At 45.5% G+C, this 17,649-nt stretch overlaps 2 protein-coding genes across 2 annotated transcripts; one reads left to right on the top strand and one right to left on the bottom strand.

Annotated features, from left to right (window-relative positions):
* The first annotated feature begins 2,726 nt into the window (after positions 1 to 2,726).
* On the top strand, positions 2,727 to 7,191 carry LOC135808840 (uncharacterized). Its single transcript, XM_065322069.1, has 3 exons — positions 2,727 to 2,944; positions 4,833 to 4,947; positions 6,709 to 7,191. Exons 1-3 carry the CDS (start codon positions 2,862 to 2,864, stop codon positions 6,838 to 6,840), a joined length of 330 nt encoding a protein of 109 aa, XP_065178141.1. The 5' UTR covers positions 2,727 to 2,861; the 3' UTR covers positions 6,841 to 7,191.
* A 4,018-nt stretch (positions 7,192 to 11,209) lies between these two features.
* Positions 11,210 to 14,456, bottom strand: LOC135808839 (uncharacterized). The gene is made up of 2 exons (XM_065322067.1): positions 13,669 to 14,456; positions 11,210 to 12,414 (listed from the first exon to the last, which is right to left on the bottom strand). The coding sequence occupies exons 1-2, from the start codon at positions 13,945 to 13,947 to the stop codon at positions 11,713 to 11,715; spliced, it is 981 nt and encodes a 326-aa protein (XP_065178139.1). The 5' UTR covers positions 13,948 to 14,456; the 3' UTR covers positions 11,210 to 11,712.
* Between the last annotated feature and the right edge of the window lie 3,193 nt (positions 14,457 to 17,649).

Below are 17,649 nucleotides of genomic sequence, written 5' to 3'. Positions count from 1 at the left end.
AGTTTTCGCGGGCCTCCTTGTGTGCACGACCATTGTTACGAGCCTCAGTGTAGTGTCTCAAGTAGTTGTTCTCAGTCTGATCTTGTTCTTCACCAACCTAATTATGCTTGTTAGTGATTGTTTCAATACATGTACCCGGTATACACGCACACCCACCATTGACCCAATGGCAACAACCCCACACACTGATCCACCACCGCTACACGATCCTCCGCTGGCTCAGTCCACCCCCCTCCACACACCCGCTCTACAGCAAACACCCCCTACACAAGTACTTCCCATTGCTACATGCACTACCCATACAGCATTTTACATTCCATTACACCTCACGTGGCCTCCATCTACTCCTGCACACGAGCAAGTGCCGGTCACTGCCTTCATTGATACTGGTGCTTCAGTCTCTATCGTTTCCCTCTCATTTCTCAAATCCATTCACTTCCCTATGGACACCATGAAGTCTCTTTCGTCAGCAGTCCGTCTGGTATCGGCTACGGGTGCCCCAATCCCAGTCCGAGGCCAGCTAGTTCTGAAAACCCACTTACCAGATCGTACACCCCTGCCTATTACTGCGTTGGTTGTTGAGGGGACGACAGAGTCACTTATTCTCGGTGCCAACTCCCTAGTCGAGCACCATATTGCCCTCGACTTCACATCCACTCCATGATTCATACTCACCAAAAGATGTGTACGATTTTATTATTATGGAGTGCCTTGTTTATCTCTCAGTACCTCCAACCATAGCCTTGCTCCTTTTATCCTCGGGATCAGTGTAGTTGTTGGAACGCGGTGTCGGACTCAGCAATGTATTTGTTTACATTTTAATACATGTTTATTGTTCCTCCTTTGCTGTGTTGTTTTAGAAAATCGTGGACTAACAGTTTGAAGTCATTGAACTACTTCCAAAAGTTGTATCGACATCAACAGGATTACGATTTCAGTGCAATATGATGCAGGATATGACCTTATCACGATAACCCATGATTATAAACCATTATAAACACAGAATCAACAAAAACATCTGCGACACGCACCTGGTTACATATCTCAACTACTTCAGTAAATCTGATCGAGGGTGGGGAAATCTGAAATATCTGAAAGGCAAGACAATTTTATGACAGAGTCATGAAATTCTGCTACAGCAACATGCACAGAATGACCTCCGTATAAAAAAAAGTATCACCACGGTCCACCACTACTCACATGTTTCCCCGCAGAAGAACATGCTAGTGCCTTTTTCTGCAAGAAAAGGCTTGCACATCAATGCATAATACGGTATTGATATGATGTGAAGGCCATCATTTACATATTGACAATAGGGCATTCCATTGATTGGTGGCAGAAAAAAACAAAAGAAATTATAGCAATAAAAACTGCTTTATGGCAGTTTTCTAAAAAAAGTTATTGTGTTCTAGTCCATGGACCCCGTCTAAAAAGTAAGAAATTAACGAAATGTGATAGCCGAAAATTATAATTTCACACAAAACCTCACAATAATCACACACAGAATGAAAAGCTACATGTACTCGTAGAAGACCTTTTCCCCTCGTGATCCTCTTTCCTATGCATGCATGTTGCCAATTGTTGGTGCAGTACAAGTTTAGTGTTGAAAGCAGCATTTCAAGTGTTGTGATTACTGTGAGGTTTTGTGTGAAATTTTAATTTTCGGCTATCACATTTCGTTAATTTCTTACTTTTTAGACGGGGTCCGGTCCATATGACCATGGACTACAGTGGAGTCGCGCGCCCAAGAACGTTGTTTCCAAGGGGTTAGCCTGGGACGTTTTTATTTTTCTGCAATCTGGCTGCGTTCTTATAGCACGTTCTTAGAAACAATCCGTACTGGATCATATGTATTCCACAAGCTGCCAGAAAACCAACACCGCCGTTCTTAGCTTTACAGTCCATTCAGAAAAAAATGAACTTCTAGCTTTTGGCCATAAATGGGTCAAACATTGAGTTTTTTTAGAATTTTTTCTGCAATCCCATATGGAATCCTCTTCCAATTATGTTATTGAAGTTTTTTTGTCCAAAAAGCAAGCCATAGGAAGAATAGGATTTCGGCCAGGTTTTGCCCCAAAAGCACTGAATTGGGAAAAACCATCAAAATCCAGGCCGTTTGACCCCGCCTGCAACAGTGCATTCTGCGGTTCGAACCCCAGTTCAGGCACCCTTTTTGGACCCTTTTTCAAATTTCAAAGTTCGCAGCACTGCCACTGTGTACGATGAAATCACGAAAAATCGCCAAAATACGGGAGCTCGCCAGAGCCAGGACCCATCTTTTTATGAATGGACTGTAGGCTGTGGTGTTCTTAGAATTTCAGGCTGGACGTTCTTGGGCTCCGCGTTCTTCAGCGCGCGACTCTACTGTACTGTAGAACACAATAACTTTTTTTAGAAAACTGCCATAAAAGCAGTTTTTATTGCTATAATTATTATGTGGACAAGCCTACTTTGGTCACGTCACTGCGCTACGCCGCTAGGGGGCGCAGATGGCGCGGCAGCGCAGCCGGCCGGCAGGCGCTATAGCTCGCGCTAGGCCAGGCCGCGGATCGCGGACTCGTTATCGCGCCGACGTCGACGATCGGTCGACGGCGCGCGGCCGCGTGCAGCGCAGTGCACTAGTATAGTGGCACGTGTACGCTCTGCTGATCTGACATGACATACATTTTTTTTGTGAAAAGAAGGGAAAGCTACATTATTATGATCTTGACGAAAAAGGTGATTTTTTGAAGAGGAATCCATGAGTGTGACCAGCCGTGCATTATTGTTTACTGACGAACTTTCTTCTCCAACGTCCATGTTGGGCTTACCTTACTTGTTACTTTACTCACTCACTGGGAGTATTCAGTAGATATATTGCGATGCGTTTGACTTTAGCTCTGTTGGCGAGGCGAAAAGCTCGCGGACCCACATCGATCGGTGTGAAAGGGCGAAACTGGATTGGGTGAGTGTTTGCATTCAGTCCATGGTGCAAGGGCCTTACAGTAACACGCACATATCTTCATAGTATTCGTGAAGAAATATGCTTCAGCCCAATGGGTGCACGCTCCTTTTTTGTGATATGACTGTTATGTAAATGATGGCTTATGGATAGAGCCGGGCTGATGGGACACGAAACAATAATATTCAGTATTAATGATGAGAGCCTTGTTCAGTTTGGTTTCTATGGATTTGAAGATATATTAAATTGACTGGGATTCAGGATGGTACATGTACGTGTATAATAGGGTGCGAGTCCTGCAGGCATGGTGGGGGCTGCTGGCACAAGCGAACCTTCCTAAGCTTGTTTTATTTATTTTACTCAGTTAAGAGTCTTGGTGTCTTTGATACGACTAGCTACAACTGTCCCCACCGTATGCACGCACTGCAGTCAACAATCCACCGTCGTCAATTCAATGAATTTGACACCGTCCATTCTGAAATAGAAAAATGAAAGCGTAGCACAAGACGTTCAAAGAGAACTCTGAAAATTCCAATGTGCGTACACCGGGGTGTGCAAGCAGTGCCAGCGTATTGAAGGAGCGCAAGTGAATAAATCACGGCATGCACGCATCCCGTTTCGTGGAGCTGCGCAGAGAATGCTCTGTCCCCACAGAATAATACGGACGAAATCCTAAAATTATGCGCATAATCATGCGGGCGAAAACAGGCCATTATGCAGCAAATATGCGGTATAATGCGGTCATTATGCACGAGTTCTCTGTTATTTGTACACGTTTAGCATGCAGTTTCATGCAAGTATACTACTTGGTCGTACAAACTCATGCAACGGTACGACTTTGTAGTACATTTTCAACATCATGTGCTATTTTCTTGTACATTTCCATGAATAACGCGGGTTTTATGCAATATCTCTCGAAACGCAGATGACAGCCAATAACGCGGGAAATTGCGCGTCCGCGGTATCCTGTGGGGACAGAATGCTTGGTCAGCGGATCCTTGATGTCATGACGCTAACATGGCTCCTATGTGGATTATGGCTAGCGCAATGCAGCAAAGAAGGGAAAATGCTTAAAAATATATAGCCAAGCGAAAATGAACATAGAAGACAAGTAAATGTGACAGAAACAACAAGTAGACAATGGAGTTGATGAGTCTGCAAGCAGCATTGTTAGATAAAAGAAAATCTTCAGTGAGAAAAAGAGAAAGGTGACATCGGGTAGTGAAAAAAAATAGGGTCATATACTAATTATAGAGAGGAAAGGGGCACATGGATACGAGTTATTTATCTTCAATAATTCTGAGCCACCCAAGTAAGTTGGGTGGCGTTCTGCTTCGCTGCTATGAGTTGTAGTTAGATCGTATTGTCAAGTACAGTGTATTTCTGGTCTCATCATCCAGTAACAGTCGGCATTCTTTCGTGCTGTGAGACAAAGCTTGTATTGGTCTTCGTTGGGCTTATATTTCCCTCTTTGCTCTTGCCTTGCCCATGAACCTTCCAAGTTGGAAAGCTGTTGGTTTGTGCATTGGAGATGTGTTGGAGCTAGGTGTCAGGCCGTATAAAGTACTGATTCTACGTTCCATGGAGTTTAGCAGTTGTAGTCCTGTACAGTGCATTTCCTGCATACTGAGGGTGTTTAATTCTACCACCTGTAGTTCTTCTACACCTGTGCATGCATGTGTCCAATTCCCTGGTGCTCTTTTGTGTGTGTGTCTGTGTGGTGTGTATGTGTGTGTGTTTGTATGTGTGTGTTTGTATGTGTGTGTCTGTGTATGTGTGTGTCTGTGTGGTGTGGTGTGTATGTGTGTGTGTTTGTATGTCTGTGTGTGTGTGTGCGTGTGCGTGCGTGTATGTGTGTGTGTGTGTGTTTTCTGGTTGCTCTGATATATAGGCCTGATAAGCGGCAACGCTCAATCAGCATTCAGCAATGGAGGAACTGGGAAGGAAGGAAGCAGATTGAGGCTAACTCACTGGCGCTTTTAGAGCGGCCCACATTCCTGACAGCGGTAAGCATGCCATAACCCATCAGTCAGTCAGTCAGTGGTAGGGCATATGCTTTACTGAAACCACTTCAAGAATCCAATATAGGCCTCTGTGCTCCAACTTCCATGACTTTGGCGTCCGGTCGTATGGTTTGAGGGTGACCTGTAGCAACAGGTGTTACTAGTAATAATCATTATTTCAGGATTACCCAAAGGCTAATTCCTATCCGGGGGATCTCCTATTTGTGTATGTACTAGTAAAGGCCAAGTGAAAGATTGTTGATCGTCAGAATTTTCCAAAAATCGGGGCGGACGGGAGGGTTTTATTTTTATTTTATAACTTTTTTTATATCGACATCGACCGGACATCTTGAAATCTTAGGCTGTACATGTATTACATATATCTATGGGGATATGGGTGTACTACCATTGTTGGTTGTGACTGCTACCAGTCTGCCTGGGCACACTTTGAACATGTGCAGATGACTCTGTGATACGCGGTGGCTGCGCAGTTTCCATGGATGCAGGCGTAGATATCAGGTGGTACACTGTACAGACTACAGTGCCATGTATTGTAGTTGCCAGATTTCACACAAGTACACTGGAATCACACTGCACTGCGTGATGTCGCTACGGTAAAAGCACGTTGAAGTTGTACATGAGAGCTCGCATACGCTTGTACTGCTAAAAAAAAGTTCGGATTTCGCTAAACACACGAGTTTTCTACCGTTGATCACGAAAATAAAAAAATAAAATAAATCCCGGGACGGACTGAAAAATCGGGGCGGGCGCTGACGATCAACAATCAATTATTTTCACTTGGCCTATTTAAACATAGTAAAGAAGAAGAGAGAAAGTACGCAAAGTGAGTGTGGAAAGTTAGATATAAGAAATAAGAAACACAAGGAAAGAGCTGTGACACACATACTCCAGTTAGTGGAAGTAGCTACATCTACTTTATTTGCATCCACACCACTCCATGAGTCAGCAATGTCGCTCTTGTACAACTATGTGCTGTTTGGTTGTGATCCATGTGCTCTCTGGTAAACAGAAAATGTCAAAAAAAAGAAAGATTTTTTGTTTCTTGAGGGGAGAGGTTGGATGAGAAGATGGCTAGACCTGGTCATTCAGGACTTTCGCTTTCTCAGTCTATTGGTGGTAGACTGAGATTCAAAAACCCTTATGATCAAAGGTTCAGGTGTGCATACTTCTGTGTGTGTCATAATTCCCACTCAGGTAGGGTGCAAGCTTACGACTGGTAACTAGATGATGCGACTTTGGTTGCAAACCCAGATAGCGTGGGACTCCGAATACTAGGTTTGTTGGCAACTCGGCCTCTTTGCAGCATTTCCCCGGGTGTGCATTGGTTGCGTGGCCAAACCAGAAAGTGACTGCGGCGCTCTCTACATGTAGTGCCTGTCAAAAACAACGTCAAAACCTGTGTACCTACACAAGAGTTCGTATTATATTATACTATACCAGTAGGAGTAGGTGAGAAGTGCTACAAATTCTTATCGTTTCTTAGCCTAGCGAAATACAATTCCGAATGAAGTGTCGCAAATCGATTTCTAACGGTATTTTGGTAAGTGAATACGTCTGCCCGTACTGAATATGACAATCTTGGGTGTTGTCGTGTCGGCAGCAGAATTGACCTGACAGTACTAGTCACATAATTCATTGAGAGCTGCATGTTCGCCTCACTCCTGCATTTCATTTTTTCTTTCTGTTTCTCTTGTGGAGACCCTGTTCTTGTGTGTTTTCCCTGTGTGTGGCTGGCGTTTGCAGTTGGAGGACCGTATCCTCGATGGCAGTACTCTCTACGACAGAGACACGAAGCACGAACATGCGCTCCGCGAGGTGCAACGAAAACACGTAACCCTGCGCGTCAAGCTTGGCCATTTGAGTCCGATGTGCTGATGCGGGCCATCTGCTTGTCAAGACGACTCCGCTGTTTGTACATATTTTTGCCAACTCCCCGCTGAACAATATCTATTTGCAGTACATGTAGTATGAAATTTGACATAATTATTATCTTGAATCCTGTGCCATTTTGACCAGCTGTTCTCATACAGGATTTTTGCAAGTTGTACAGTTCTTTTGATTGTGAGATCAGTGTGAAGACCAGCAGCCCTTGCCACTGGTATATTAAAAAATAGTACTTGAAATAGGATGGTGTATTGCAGTGTATAAGCCGTGTGATGTTAACGTTCCGAGTGGTCACCTTCGTTCAACTAACGTTGTTACTTGCCCTGCTCGGGCTTCTCCAGATGTTCCAGCTGTTCACCCTTGTTCTGGGACAGCAGTGTCAAAGGTGCCCGACTGAGCACCAGGGAAGCTGAGCGCTGACTCAGCAGTACACCGTATGGGCCAAAGCCCAAAACTGCGTATTACAATACTACATCAGTTGTTGAATGAAAGGAACACAAGTCCCAATCAATCCACAACCAACGGACCAGGTGTCGAAGCAGCAGCACAGCAAGGCGGGCAATGTTCTGCAACTTCCTGCAGAAGTTAGAATTATTATATTTTTTTATACTTGAATTGTTTGCAGGCAACCTGCCTACACTCAAGAGAGCACTGCATTTCACACAAATCCATTGGTATCGTTACAACGTTTCGGTCTTTATGACCATCATCAGGAATGAAGTGGACATGGAAAGAACAGCAGTATAAAAGAAGGAGGCAAGCAAGCAAAGCGCGGTACATAGTGACAGCGCGCGTAGAGAAGTGCAAAGCACGTCATGGCGGGTGTGCATTACTACATATACATGACAACACAAGCACAAACGGCGAGGAAAGTAGATACTGCGCTACAGCAGTGATAACAGCCCAGTTCCAGTCTCACACCACCAGTGAGGTGTCTAGAGCCCCGCGCCACTCGCAGTAAGGTAGTGTTATAGCAGATCCCAGCCACTATTTTTTTAATTATATAATAGGCTGGTGAGTGTGAACATACATGTACACCGCCTCTAACCCTGTCAAAATTTAATGATGCTCAGAACAACCACGTGACACAATGGCGAAGCAATCATCAGCTGTTTTGACACATATAGTAATAGCTGTATCTTCTGCTACCGTTATCTCTCTTGCTCTACTTGTCCATCAGAAGTACACATACAGTCAACTTCGCTAATAACGACTGCGGATATAACGACAATTCGCGAATAACGACCGAATTTCCATGCCCAGAGCAAAGTCCCATCTAACTGTATACATTTAACTTCGGATATAACGACTATCTGAATAACGACAATTCGCGTATAGCGACATGCTTTTAGTGCCCCGTGGTCATATTCACTGCTTGAATAACGACTTTCTGGGCTTTTGACAGCTATTTCAAGTACCTGTCAGTCAAGTACATGTACCTCTCATGCAGAAGTACCAGAACCTATGGTGCGCTTGTCTTCACCACGGCTGGCAGTGCATCCCCAGAATGCTTGCGGTTTTTGAAGCGATTATGCGCTATGCTGGCACAGCATGATGGCAAGCCCTACGGCGAGGTTATGGCCTACAGTGTTGGCCAAATGTTTGGGCCTACCCAAGAGAAAACAGGTTTCTAGAGAGAATCTTTGTATAATGAACGAACAAAACTACTGAAGTTGGCTATCTACCGAAGAGATCATACTCTGATCCATCTTTCGAAGGCTAGATAGTTGTAAAATAAAATAAAGTCAATTTAATCGAAAAAGCGTAGGCCCAAACTTACGGCCAAAATTAAAAAACAGCAAAATCCAGGTGACTAGCTAATAGATATCAACTAAATCTAATCGAAATGATTTGTTTCCATGCTAAGAACCTATCAGTGAACTGTTTGCCCAATTTTACCACTTAGTAGGTCCTCTCTTTGCCTTGACGACAGCCTCCATGCGCGCCGGGATGGTCGAGACGGGTTTCGCGTACTTGTCCCTGCTGATCTTCCGCCATGCTGTCTTGCACACTTCCCCAGGCTGTGTTTCTGTTGATGGGACTTGGGGAACATCATGGCAGAGACAATTCAGCATTTCCCACAAATCCTCAGTCGGATATAGGTCCGGCGACTGCGTCGGCCGCCCCAGTGCGCGATATGGGCGGTCCGCCGATTACGCCTTTATCGCGTGTGCGCGCGCAAATACATCATCCAGACCGCGCAACACATCCACCATGGACGGCTGCATACTGTTCTGCAGTATTCCTTGGTATTGGTCTGCTTTCATCGCTCCGTTAATGTTGTAGAGCCGCCCGACCCCGTTGCCGGCGACGCGGTCCCGTATCATGATGCAGCCACCACTGTGCTTGACTGTGCCAACAGTACACTCTGGCACAAGTAAGTTGTTCACCAGGTCAACAACTGAAATACACCACACAATCTGATGCTCTCATATTAAATTTAAACTCGTGGGGCCACAGTACGTTGCTCCACTGGTCCACAGTACATCCTTGGTGGGCCCTGGCAAAGACCAGTTGTTTCTTCAATTTTCTGGTTGATATACGGGTTTTTTGTGGTCCTGCAGCCTCTCAGGCCAGCTTTCAGCAGTCTGGGACGTTCCGTACGGCTCGGGACATGTTTGCCACGGTTTTGCACCAGTCTGTCTTGAGCTCCCACGACAAAGTCCTTCTGCTAGCCAGAGTTATCACCTTGAGGTACCTGTCGTCACGAGCAGACGTCAGCCTTGGATGACCAGAACGAGCCTAATTCTTGCAGCTTTGCATCACTGCGAACCTGGTGACAGTTTTCTCACCGTGCGCGCACAAACGCGGGTCAAATTGGCGATATCATTCGAAGAGAGGCCATCATTATTCATCTTCACTGTCAACTCCCTCACGTCAGAGCCAAAGGTGCTTGGATCGACCCATGGTGAAGGAAAAATGTCAAAAACAGCAACTAAAATTTGTTGTTCGTGTCGTGAGGACCACCACGTGTTGTGCAGTTGAATTTCCCGCTGGTTTTGCATCACACATTTTTGTACCGTATGGTACTGTACAAATTCAAATATTTTGGCCAAAAATTTGGGCCTAGCTTTTTCATGATTTTCACCTGAAAATTTGTTTTGAAGCGCACGTGCGCTGTAGAAAACTTATCTCACGCGTTTTCATCGGGCTTGCAGCAGGTTTGAAGATACACAACTTGGCAGCACCACTGTATTGTGCCAAACCCCAAAAATTTATAGGTAGGCCCAAACTTCTGGCCAACACTGTACATGTATGTCAGATGCCGTCTGTCGTTTGCACTCCTCCGAGCTGCAGTTATGTGCATCAGAGGGGCTCGCTCTGCATACCATCGACCGGTAAATGCATTGCGCCCACTAGCCATGGCTGAGGGACGGATGTAACAGTGGTGTGTATAACCTCGCTAATGCAAAGTAATGGCAGTGTCCTCAATGCTAATGGACGCGTCATGTTTTTGTTTATAATTTAAGGTGCAATTTAGCGCTGATGTGGGTATTTCTTTGCTTTTCATCATTTGGTCCTTTAAAATGAAGCGGCTTTTTATTTCCTTTTTTCTTCTTTTGCACCGAGATATTATTTCTTGCTGTTTTTTACCGGATGTGTCACGACTTTGAATTGAATTGAATTTTCCTGAATTGATTTGATTTTTAGCGTTATGAGCGGCTTTATTGACATTGCCCTTCAGATCGGATTTTTTATTTTTTAATAAACAAAGAGAGAACCTATGGTGATAAAAGGCACACATGCAAGAAAATGCAGCCAAGGGGGGGGGGGGCTTTTTTTCCTTTTATAATGTTGGCTTCAAAATTGTTGGATTTACCAGCACACCTATATTATGTATACAATGTACATGTAGTTGTACATGATTGACAGTAATCATCATACATGTACATGTACATGTCTCTGGCCCTGTAGATGGCTCAAAAAGGCATATTTTTCAATTCATTTCCCTTGCATATTGAATTTTTAGTTCCTTGCAACTGCAATATGAAAATAAAGTACACATTGACATAGAGCAAGACAAGAGCTTGATTTTGATATGCATATCATACTATACAAAATATGGGTTGACATACATTCAAATGGGACTTCGGTTATAAGGACACTTCGCGAATAAGGACACTTTTCTGATGCCCCGCCGAATGTCGTTATTGGCGAAGTTGACTGTAGTCACTGATGAATTCAGGAGAAAATCGTTTCTGCAAGTGTCTGTTGGTTGTGCTTCATTTCAATAATTGACTTCTTGTCTCCGACTATAATGTAGAATTACATCAATCGATGGGATTTTTCAATTGCACATTATTCTTCGCCTGTGTGTGTACCCACTCCCAGGGACGACAAGAAGCGCATACCTACATCATACAGCTACCAACATCTTTTTTGGTTGAAAAAGTGATTCAAAGAATAGAGCATAGTAGGAAGAGGATTGAAAAAATTGGCAGTTTACACGCTAAGGCGCTAGCCAGCGAGTCATAAATTACTCCCTGGTGCAAGCACCACAGCCATGCATATTCATTGTTCACTTGTCTAATATTACAATGCCTTTGTCACGAGTCAAGTCAAAGACAAGATCAAATGGAAATACGACTGTTAAACCTGCTGCTGGAAGCGAATTGAAATAAACGGTCTGCCGGAGTCCCTCTTGTTAAAATGTGTGTCTTGATTTAATAGAGCTGTGTGATCAAGGAATATTGCTGGATGCATCAGTGATGATTATTGGGCAAGGTATTATAACCATCACCGGGCACGTTTACTAGTATGCCCTACACATTAGTCTAGTCACGGTTCAGTGTAACAGCAGTCACAGTAATACATGCATACCGAGACTGAGTGGTGATGCTACTGCTGTCGCTGTAGCTAGCGTTAACATTCACTGCTCTCTTCGTTGGCATCAACAATCACAGTAACTGCTGGGATCTTGTCCGGGTCTTCACGCGGTGCTGCCTGCTGCTGCTGCTGCTGTTGTTGATCAATATCCTGGCCTTTAGCAGGAGGTGCTGAGTAGAAAGTTACATTGTGTTTCGGCGTGCTCTGCTTGGTTGGCGACTGCTGAGGAGGCAGTGTGACAGTGCCATCCATTCTTCCCTTCTGCTTACTAATGCTACCTAAGCTGCGGTTCAACTCGCTCATGAAGCTATCCGCATCCCTCCTGGTGCTGGATGAGATAAACTCCCAGTCGTTTACTGACGCCGAACTGGACGTGCTTGGATTGCGCGCCGCTGTGGGTTTCTTGTAGCTGCTAGAACTATCTGCTGCTGAGAATGAGCCAGAGTGCAGTCGTTGAATTGGGCTTAGCATTGGGCTGCGTAGCTTGTCCGCCTTGGTCAAGTTCTGGAGAACGCTTCCAGGCAGGGTTGTGCTACGTACGCGGAACGCCACTGTTCGTTTGGGCTTCGGCGCCGGTGACAAGTCACGCTCCATCTCCGGTAGCATGGTGCTGTCCGGCGTAGAGGATCGTGACCACGCTGGGGACAGTGCGTCCTGCTGCTGCTTCAGATGCTGTATGCCGGCACGTATGCGCATGAACTCTCGAAGCAGCTGCTGGTCTTGACTGCGCATGGTAGCCTGTAAACAAACAACCAAGACGGCAGAAGCAGGTCACGAACCATTAACAGCAGCCATGTACAGTAATCTTCGCAATGGATGGCGGCAGATAATCTGAAGGAGTCGCCACAACTGCCGGATATTGGCATACATATATTGGACAGAGCTAGAGAACAGCAGCGGAAGCATGTATAGCACTGCTGTGCATGTTGTACGCGTATCTGTGTTATTATTATGATTATGTACAGTAATACTCAAACATACGGCTGGAGCACCGCGACGTCACTCGCACTCCACATGATCTCCGCACGGCCACTGGCCATGTGCTCCAGTGTGCACTGTGCTCTAGCAAATACAGAAACCTGTAGTGACTCTGCTTCTAACATGATTACTGTACATAGAATGCTGTTTGATCGGAGACACCGCAAGATATTTTACACGACACCTGACTGTTGCTAGGTCTACAGACAATCGGTGCCTTTCCTCAGCCGGCAATATTCCACAACATAGCAGTCAAATACCGTATAACATTATTTGTCACTCCTCGGTGACATCCCAGTTCATCGTAAACATTGCAGTGTGTTTACCAGCAAATTCTGGGAGTTTTGTAAAGAAAACATACTGGAGAGATTCGAAACTACAACCACAAGTAGTTTCCTGTCTCTGTCCCTTGTCCACCTGCCACTGTGCTCCCGATGCTGAACCCCGTCAAAACAATGACCTTGACCCTGCATGAGTGTTGAACCCAGTAGGCATGTTCTCGTAATGCCGGTGTGGCTATTATCCAAGTCGCCATCTAGTATAAGTAAAAATTAGCACTTTAGCAGGCAACATCGTACTCCATACATGCCCTCTTCTTCATCTATAATTATAAACACAAAACGTATTGACTGTTGTACTACTGCTGGTTGATATCAAGTACATGTAACAAGAATCACACTCCTGGGCTTGTCATGTCCGTTTTACACGGTCAGTGCTGTAATATTTCAACATGACACTAGTCAACCTCCTCCTCCCACCAAGGAAACATTTCCTCTAAAAACGTAGCCTGTTGATTTTGCTTTCCTTCTCAATGAAGTCCTCTGCGCCAGCAACGCAAAGGCCATGATCAGTTTGGATACCAGTACACTACGCAAACTCGATCCTACATGGGAAACCCCTACTTTCTTTTACACTTCTGACTGTGCAAATGACATTTTACTCAGGTAGACTGGTACGGTCTACGTACCAGCAGAATGGTCGGTCTAAAAATACAGTTTTATTGTTTAGCAATACCATTTCCTTCCGCAGCCAATCCAGGGTTGTAGCCATGTCCGCATCTGGAGGCAGCGGGGATCCTCGTTCCAGGAACGCCTGCTCTGCGTCTTCGTGGCTGTCCTTGCTGCGACGTCGTAGTAGGTTGCCGAGGGACTGGCCGTCGTGGCTCACCAGTACGCCACTATCCCTGAAGTCGCCGCTAGCGCCCTCCACCGACAGCATGGAAAAGGGTGAGTCGCCGCGGCTGAGGCTATCGCTGTCCTGCCTGCTGGTGGCCAAACAGGGCTCAACCTCCATCACTGACTCGTACTGTGCCTCGCTCTTGTCCTTCCCGCTTAGCCTTACATTACAGGAACACAACTGATACCGCTATTTCCTGCTGGTAGTCAGTGCTGCGACGATCTGATGCAAGGGCAAGTCAGTTTGCAAGGGGCACAGGATCTTCTTGTTGGCGTAAGTACTGTCGTACTAGTACTACCCCAACCATTCATTGGGAACTCCTATCTTTCTAACGCAGCTTGGGCTAGTGTTATTATACTACTACTAGTCGATAAAGCACGCCAGTACTGGTAGTAGCAGATCGATTCAATATTTCCCGTTGACAGAACAGCTTCTCAACAGTTTATTTTACGTTGATAGTCGTGTAGAGGGAGGCGGAAAATGCTGAGCTTCGTTGCAACACGCCTGGAAGTGGAAAGACGAACATGAAAACTGAAGCACTTTCGCTGATTTGAATGAATGGTAGATCTACAGTACCAGTATTCTGTTTGTTCAAGCTTTGACTCAGTTTGAGTACTCATCGGAAGCACTAGTTGTAATACAGTCTCAGTACTGACGATGATGACTCGACTGTAGTCTGTGTAGATAAGACGGTGTAGCTAGCTAGCATGCCTATGTACATATGTCATGTCAACAACGTGCTAGTTGGCATGCGGTCTTATCTCAAGTCGAGGATTTTTGTACATGTAGGACTACTACCCCCTAGTCCTAGTCATACCCTGGTCCCACCACACTAAAGTCGACTTTTATGGACTGCTCATACTCATACTCAGTCACAGTCATACTGAAACTCATACTAATATTACTATTACTGAAGTACTATTACTTAGTATTAGTAATAATAGTTACACTTCTTTCTAAAACTCCCTTGATGCCTGGCAGGCAGGCAGGCATAGTGGGATGGTCTAAGAGTAAGACCATGATTGAGAAACAGAGGGTACCAGGTTCAGGTCCTGTTTGGAAGCGGAAGGATTTTTCCAGCCGTGCTGTGACCCACAGTTAATAATTATTGAGAACTCGTGGCCTGGCACGAGAGAAACATGGATGCAGTGAATGGGATTTTTGGTCTTTGACCACTTTGAGCCTTTTGTGGTAGGTCTGATCTACTCACCTCCCACTGCTTTAGGAGCTGCATCTGCGCCTTGATCCAAGAGGGTGGTGGCGTTCCTGCGGGTGCGGAAAACTTGGCCTCTGGCCGCGTCTCAACGCGAACCGTGAATTTTGTTTTTTGATGCCTGGCACAATCCTGTTCTTGACAGTGTGGTGGCAGAGAGTGACCATGCCGCATGGTGCATGATCACATAATCAGTTCACTCCACGCCAGTCCCAGGTGCCGCTAGACTGAGCTAGTACACCATAGCGACCGTAAAAGCCGTGAAAGCCCGGCGTATCAGAGCCCACCCAGTTTACATGTAACACCCTACGCGGTGTCAACACTCTTCTAGCCCACTTTCGTGTAAACGCCCATGGGAGAAAGCACGGTCCCAGCACACAGTGCAGTACACGCTCAGCTCCATGTGCATGTACAATACCGTAGTATCATGACAGTAATGCCGATTATCCGAATGTCAACCATCCGAGCAGTCGATTATCTGAAATGCCTGTTTGCACTGAAAGTAAAGGGCAAAAATGAGTTCAAGTTACTGATTCCCCCACCCAAATTACCATTGAAAATGGTGCACAGGATGTATAGCAACAGGTTGGCGTCAAATTTAGTCCCCATGATGTAATTTTGAGGAGCTGGAGTATGTCCAATTCCTGTGGAACTGCCGAAGAGACTATGATGATGATGAGAAATGATATGAGGGAATGTGCATGGTTTAGATTGATGTGTGCCCACTCCCTTATCCAAACATACTCCTCATCCAAACACCTTGCCTCTTGGCGACAGCCCCGCGCCTGGAGGGGTGCGGACAATTGGCACTCTACTGTAAGTTAGTGTGCACTGTACACTGTGCTAGCCTTATACACACACACACACACACAATATGTAGTAGTACGGCATGATATGAAAATAAGTCAGTGATTTCACTTATCCGAAATAGCTCCCGGGCCCAAATTGATGCCGTGTTCTGGATCGAACTTGGGTACTGAGCCAAAAGTAGAATGTAAGAATAAGAAAGGACACATGGGTTACGAGTTATGAGTATTAAACTGCCCAGTACTGTAGCAAGATAATAAGCAGTCAGAAAGTGCGATAGCTAAGCACAACACTGACAGGCTACTGAGACATTCAACAACCTGACACCTAGCTCTAGCACGTATCCAGTGCGAAACACTACTCTACTGTGATGATGTCACAGTGTTAGAACTAGGTGGCAGGTCGTTGAATGTCTCAGTAGTCTGTCAGTGTTGTGCGTAGTTATCGCACGTTCTGACTGCTTATTATCTTGCTACAGTAGTGGGTAGTTACTCCTAACTCGTAACCCATGCGTCCTTTCTTATGTTACATGTTCTGGATCACTAACATTTCCAACCAGGACCATATTACAGGTGGTTACGGTTTGTATCAGCCATTTAACTAGCAGACAACTCTGATTGTCGCCATTATGGTCAGTAGACTGAAGCTCTTCTCGCAAATTTCGGACTAAGGTTTTCTTGGCGAGAGTTTTCTTGACACCACCCGGCTGCTCCTCACTTGATAGTGCTGCCCATACATTTGTACAGGTATAACATTACTGAAGTAAATCCATAAACACATTACTGAAGTAAATCCATAAACACATTACTGAAGTATAATTATGGCCGTGCACAATGTACTTCCTTAGAAGTAGCGACTTCGGCGGTCGCGAGTCAGTCAGTTAAGTGTCAAGTTCAGCAGGAGGCATGTGTTCCACGTACACATGTACACGTGGGAGAAACCAACTTCATGTACTTTCAGGGGTTGAGTGGGGTTGGAACGTGGCTGCTATGTAAGCAGGGTTCTCGCCAAAGCGACATGGCGGGGCGCTGCACCCTCCTTCACTTTTTGACCGCCCCCTTTCAAAACGAATGCACCACCCTTCAGAGTGCTAGCAAACACCTTTTTATATGTACATATCATGTAGTAGCACAGCATAACATGGCGTCACAAAAATGGCGGTAAAATCGCAAAATATTGGGTCCGTTGATCCCCGCCCTCCTTCACTTTTGTTCTGGCTATTGCCCTGGTAAGGTATTGTGAATCTGTGATTGATGTGCAACAACCCTATTTGGTCAGGTTTCGTGGTGGTTACCACAATTGCCCCACCACCACCACATGATCGTGGCCACTCACATGTCCACTCACACAACAACCACCAAACTGTTTAGCGTGCACATGCTTCTTGTATATGGCTGAACTTCAACCCAGACGTGTTGTGTCTTGCTAGACTCTGCTGAGTCTGCTGAGTCCCTAACTACTATCTTAGCACAAGTACACTGTACTTCCTGCTCTAGCATGAATCCGTGCATGCCGGTAGGACGGAAACAAAGGTCAGGGAGAAAAACCTGGCGTCTTTGCAATCTACAAACTGGCAAATGATGGTTGTCTGAGTCAGAGACCACTCACTACAACCACGAGGTTAGCCAGATAAGAGCGGGCCCCCGGCAAACCTCCCCACCCCATCTTGCCCTGCAGTGAAGCAGATGTGCACATATTTTGGTATACTTGCGGGCCACCCGAACCCCAAAAGCCTCCCTGGCCCGGGGATACGAGAGACGCGTCTAGCATGCCAGCTGTGTCACTTCCACAACCCAAGG

Source organism: Sycon ciliatum, chromosome 2 (assembly GCF_964019385.1).
Source record: "Sycon ciliatum chromosome 2, ocSycCili1.1, whole genome shotgun sequence".
In the NCBI taxonomy this organism is placed as follows: Eukaryota; Metazoa; Porifera; class Calcarea; order Leucosolenida; family Sycettidae; genus Sycon; species Sycon ciliatum.
The sequence above is the reverse complement of the archived record's forward strand: the minus strand, read 5'-3'. Positions and strand labels throughout refer to the sequence as shown.

Excerpts from the sequence above, each read along its gene's own strand:
- LOC135808840 (XM_065322069.1), top strand. The coding sequence starts at position 2,862 with ATGCGTTTGACTTTAGCTCTGTTGGCGAGGCGAAAAGCTCGCGGACCC. Across the intron at positions 2,945-4,832 it reads AAAGGGCGAAACTGGATTGG|GCCTGATAAGCGGCAACGCT; the intron begins GTGAGTGTTTGC and ends TCTGATATATAG. Across the intron at positions 4,948-6,708 it reads GGCCCACATTCCTGACAGCG|TTGGAGGACCGTATCCTCGA; the intron begins GTAAGCATGCCA and ends TGGCGTTTGCAG.
- LOC135808839 (XM_065322067.1), bottom strand. The coding sequence starts at position 13,947 with ATGGAGGTTGAGCCCTGTTTGGCCACCAGCAGGCAGGACAGCGATAGC. Across the intron at positions 12,415-13,668 it reads ATTGGCTGCGGAAGGAAATG|GCTACCATGCGCAGTCAAGA; the intron begins GTATTGCTAAAC and ends GTTTGTTTACAG.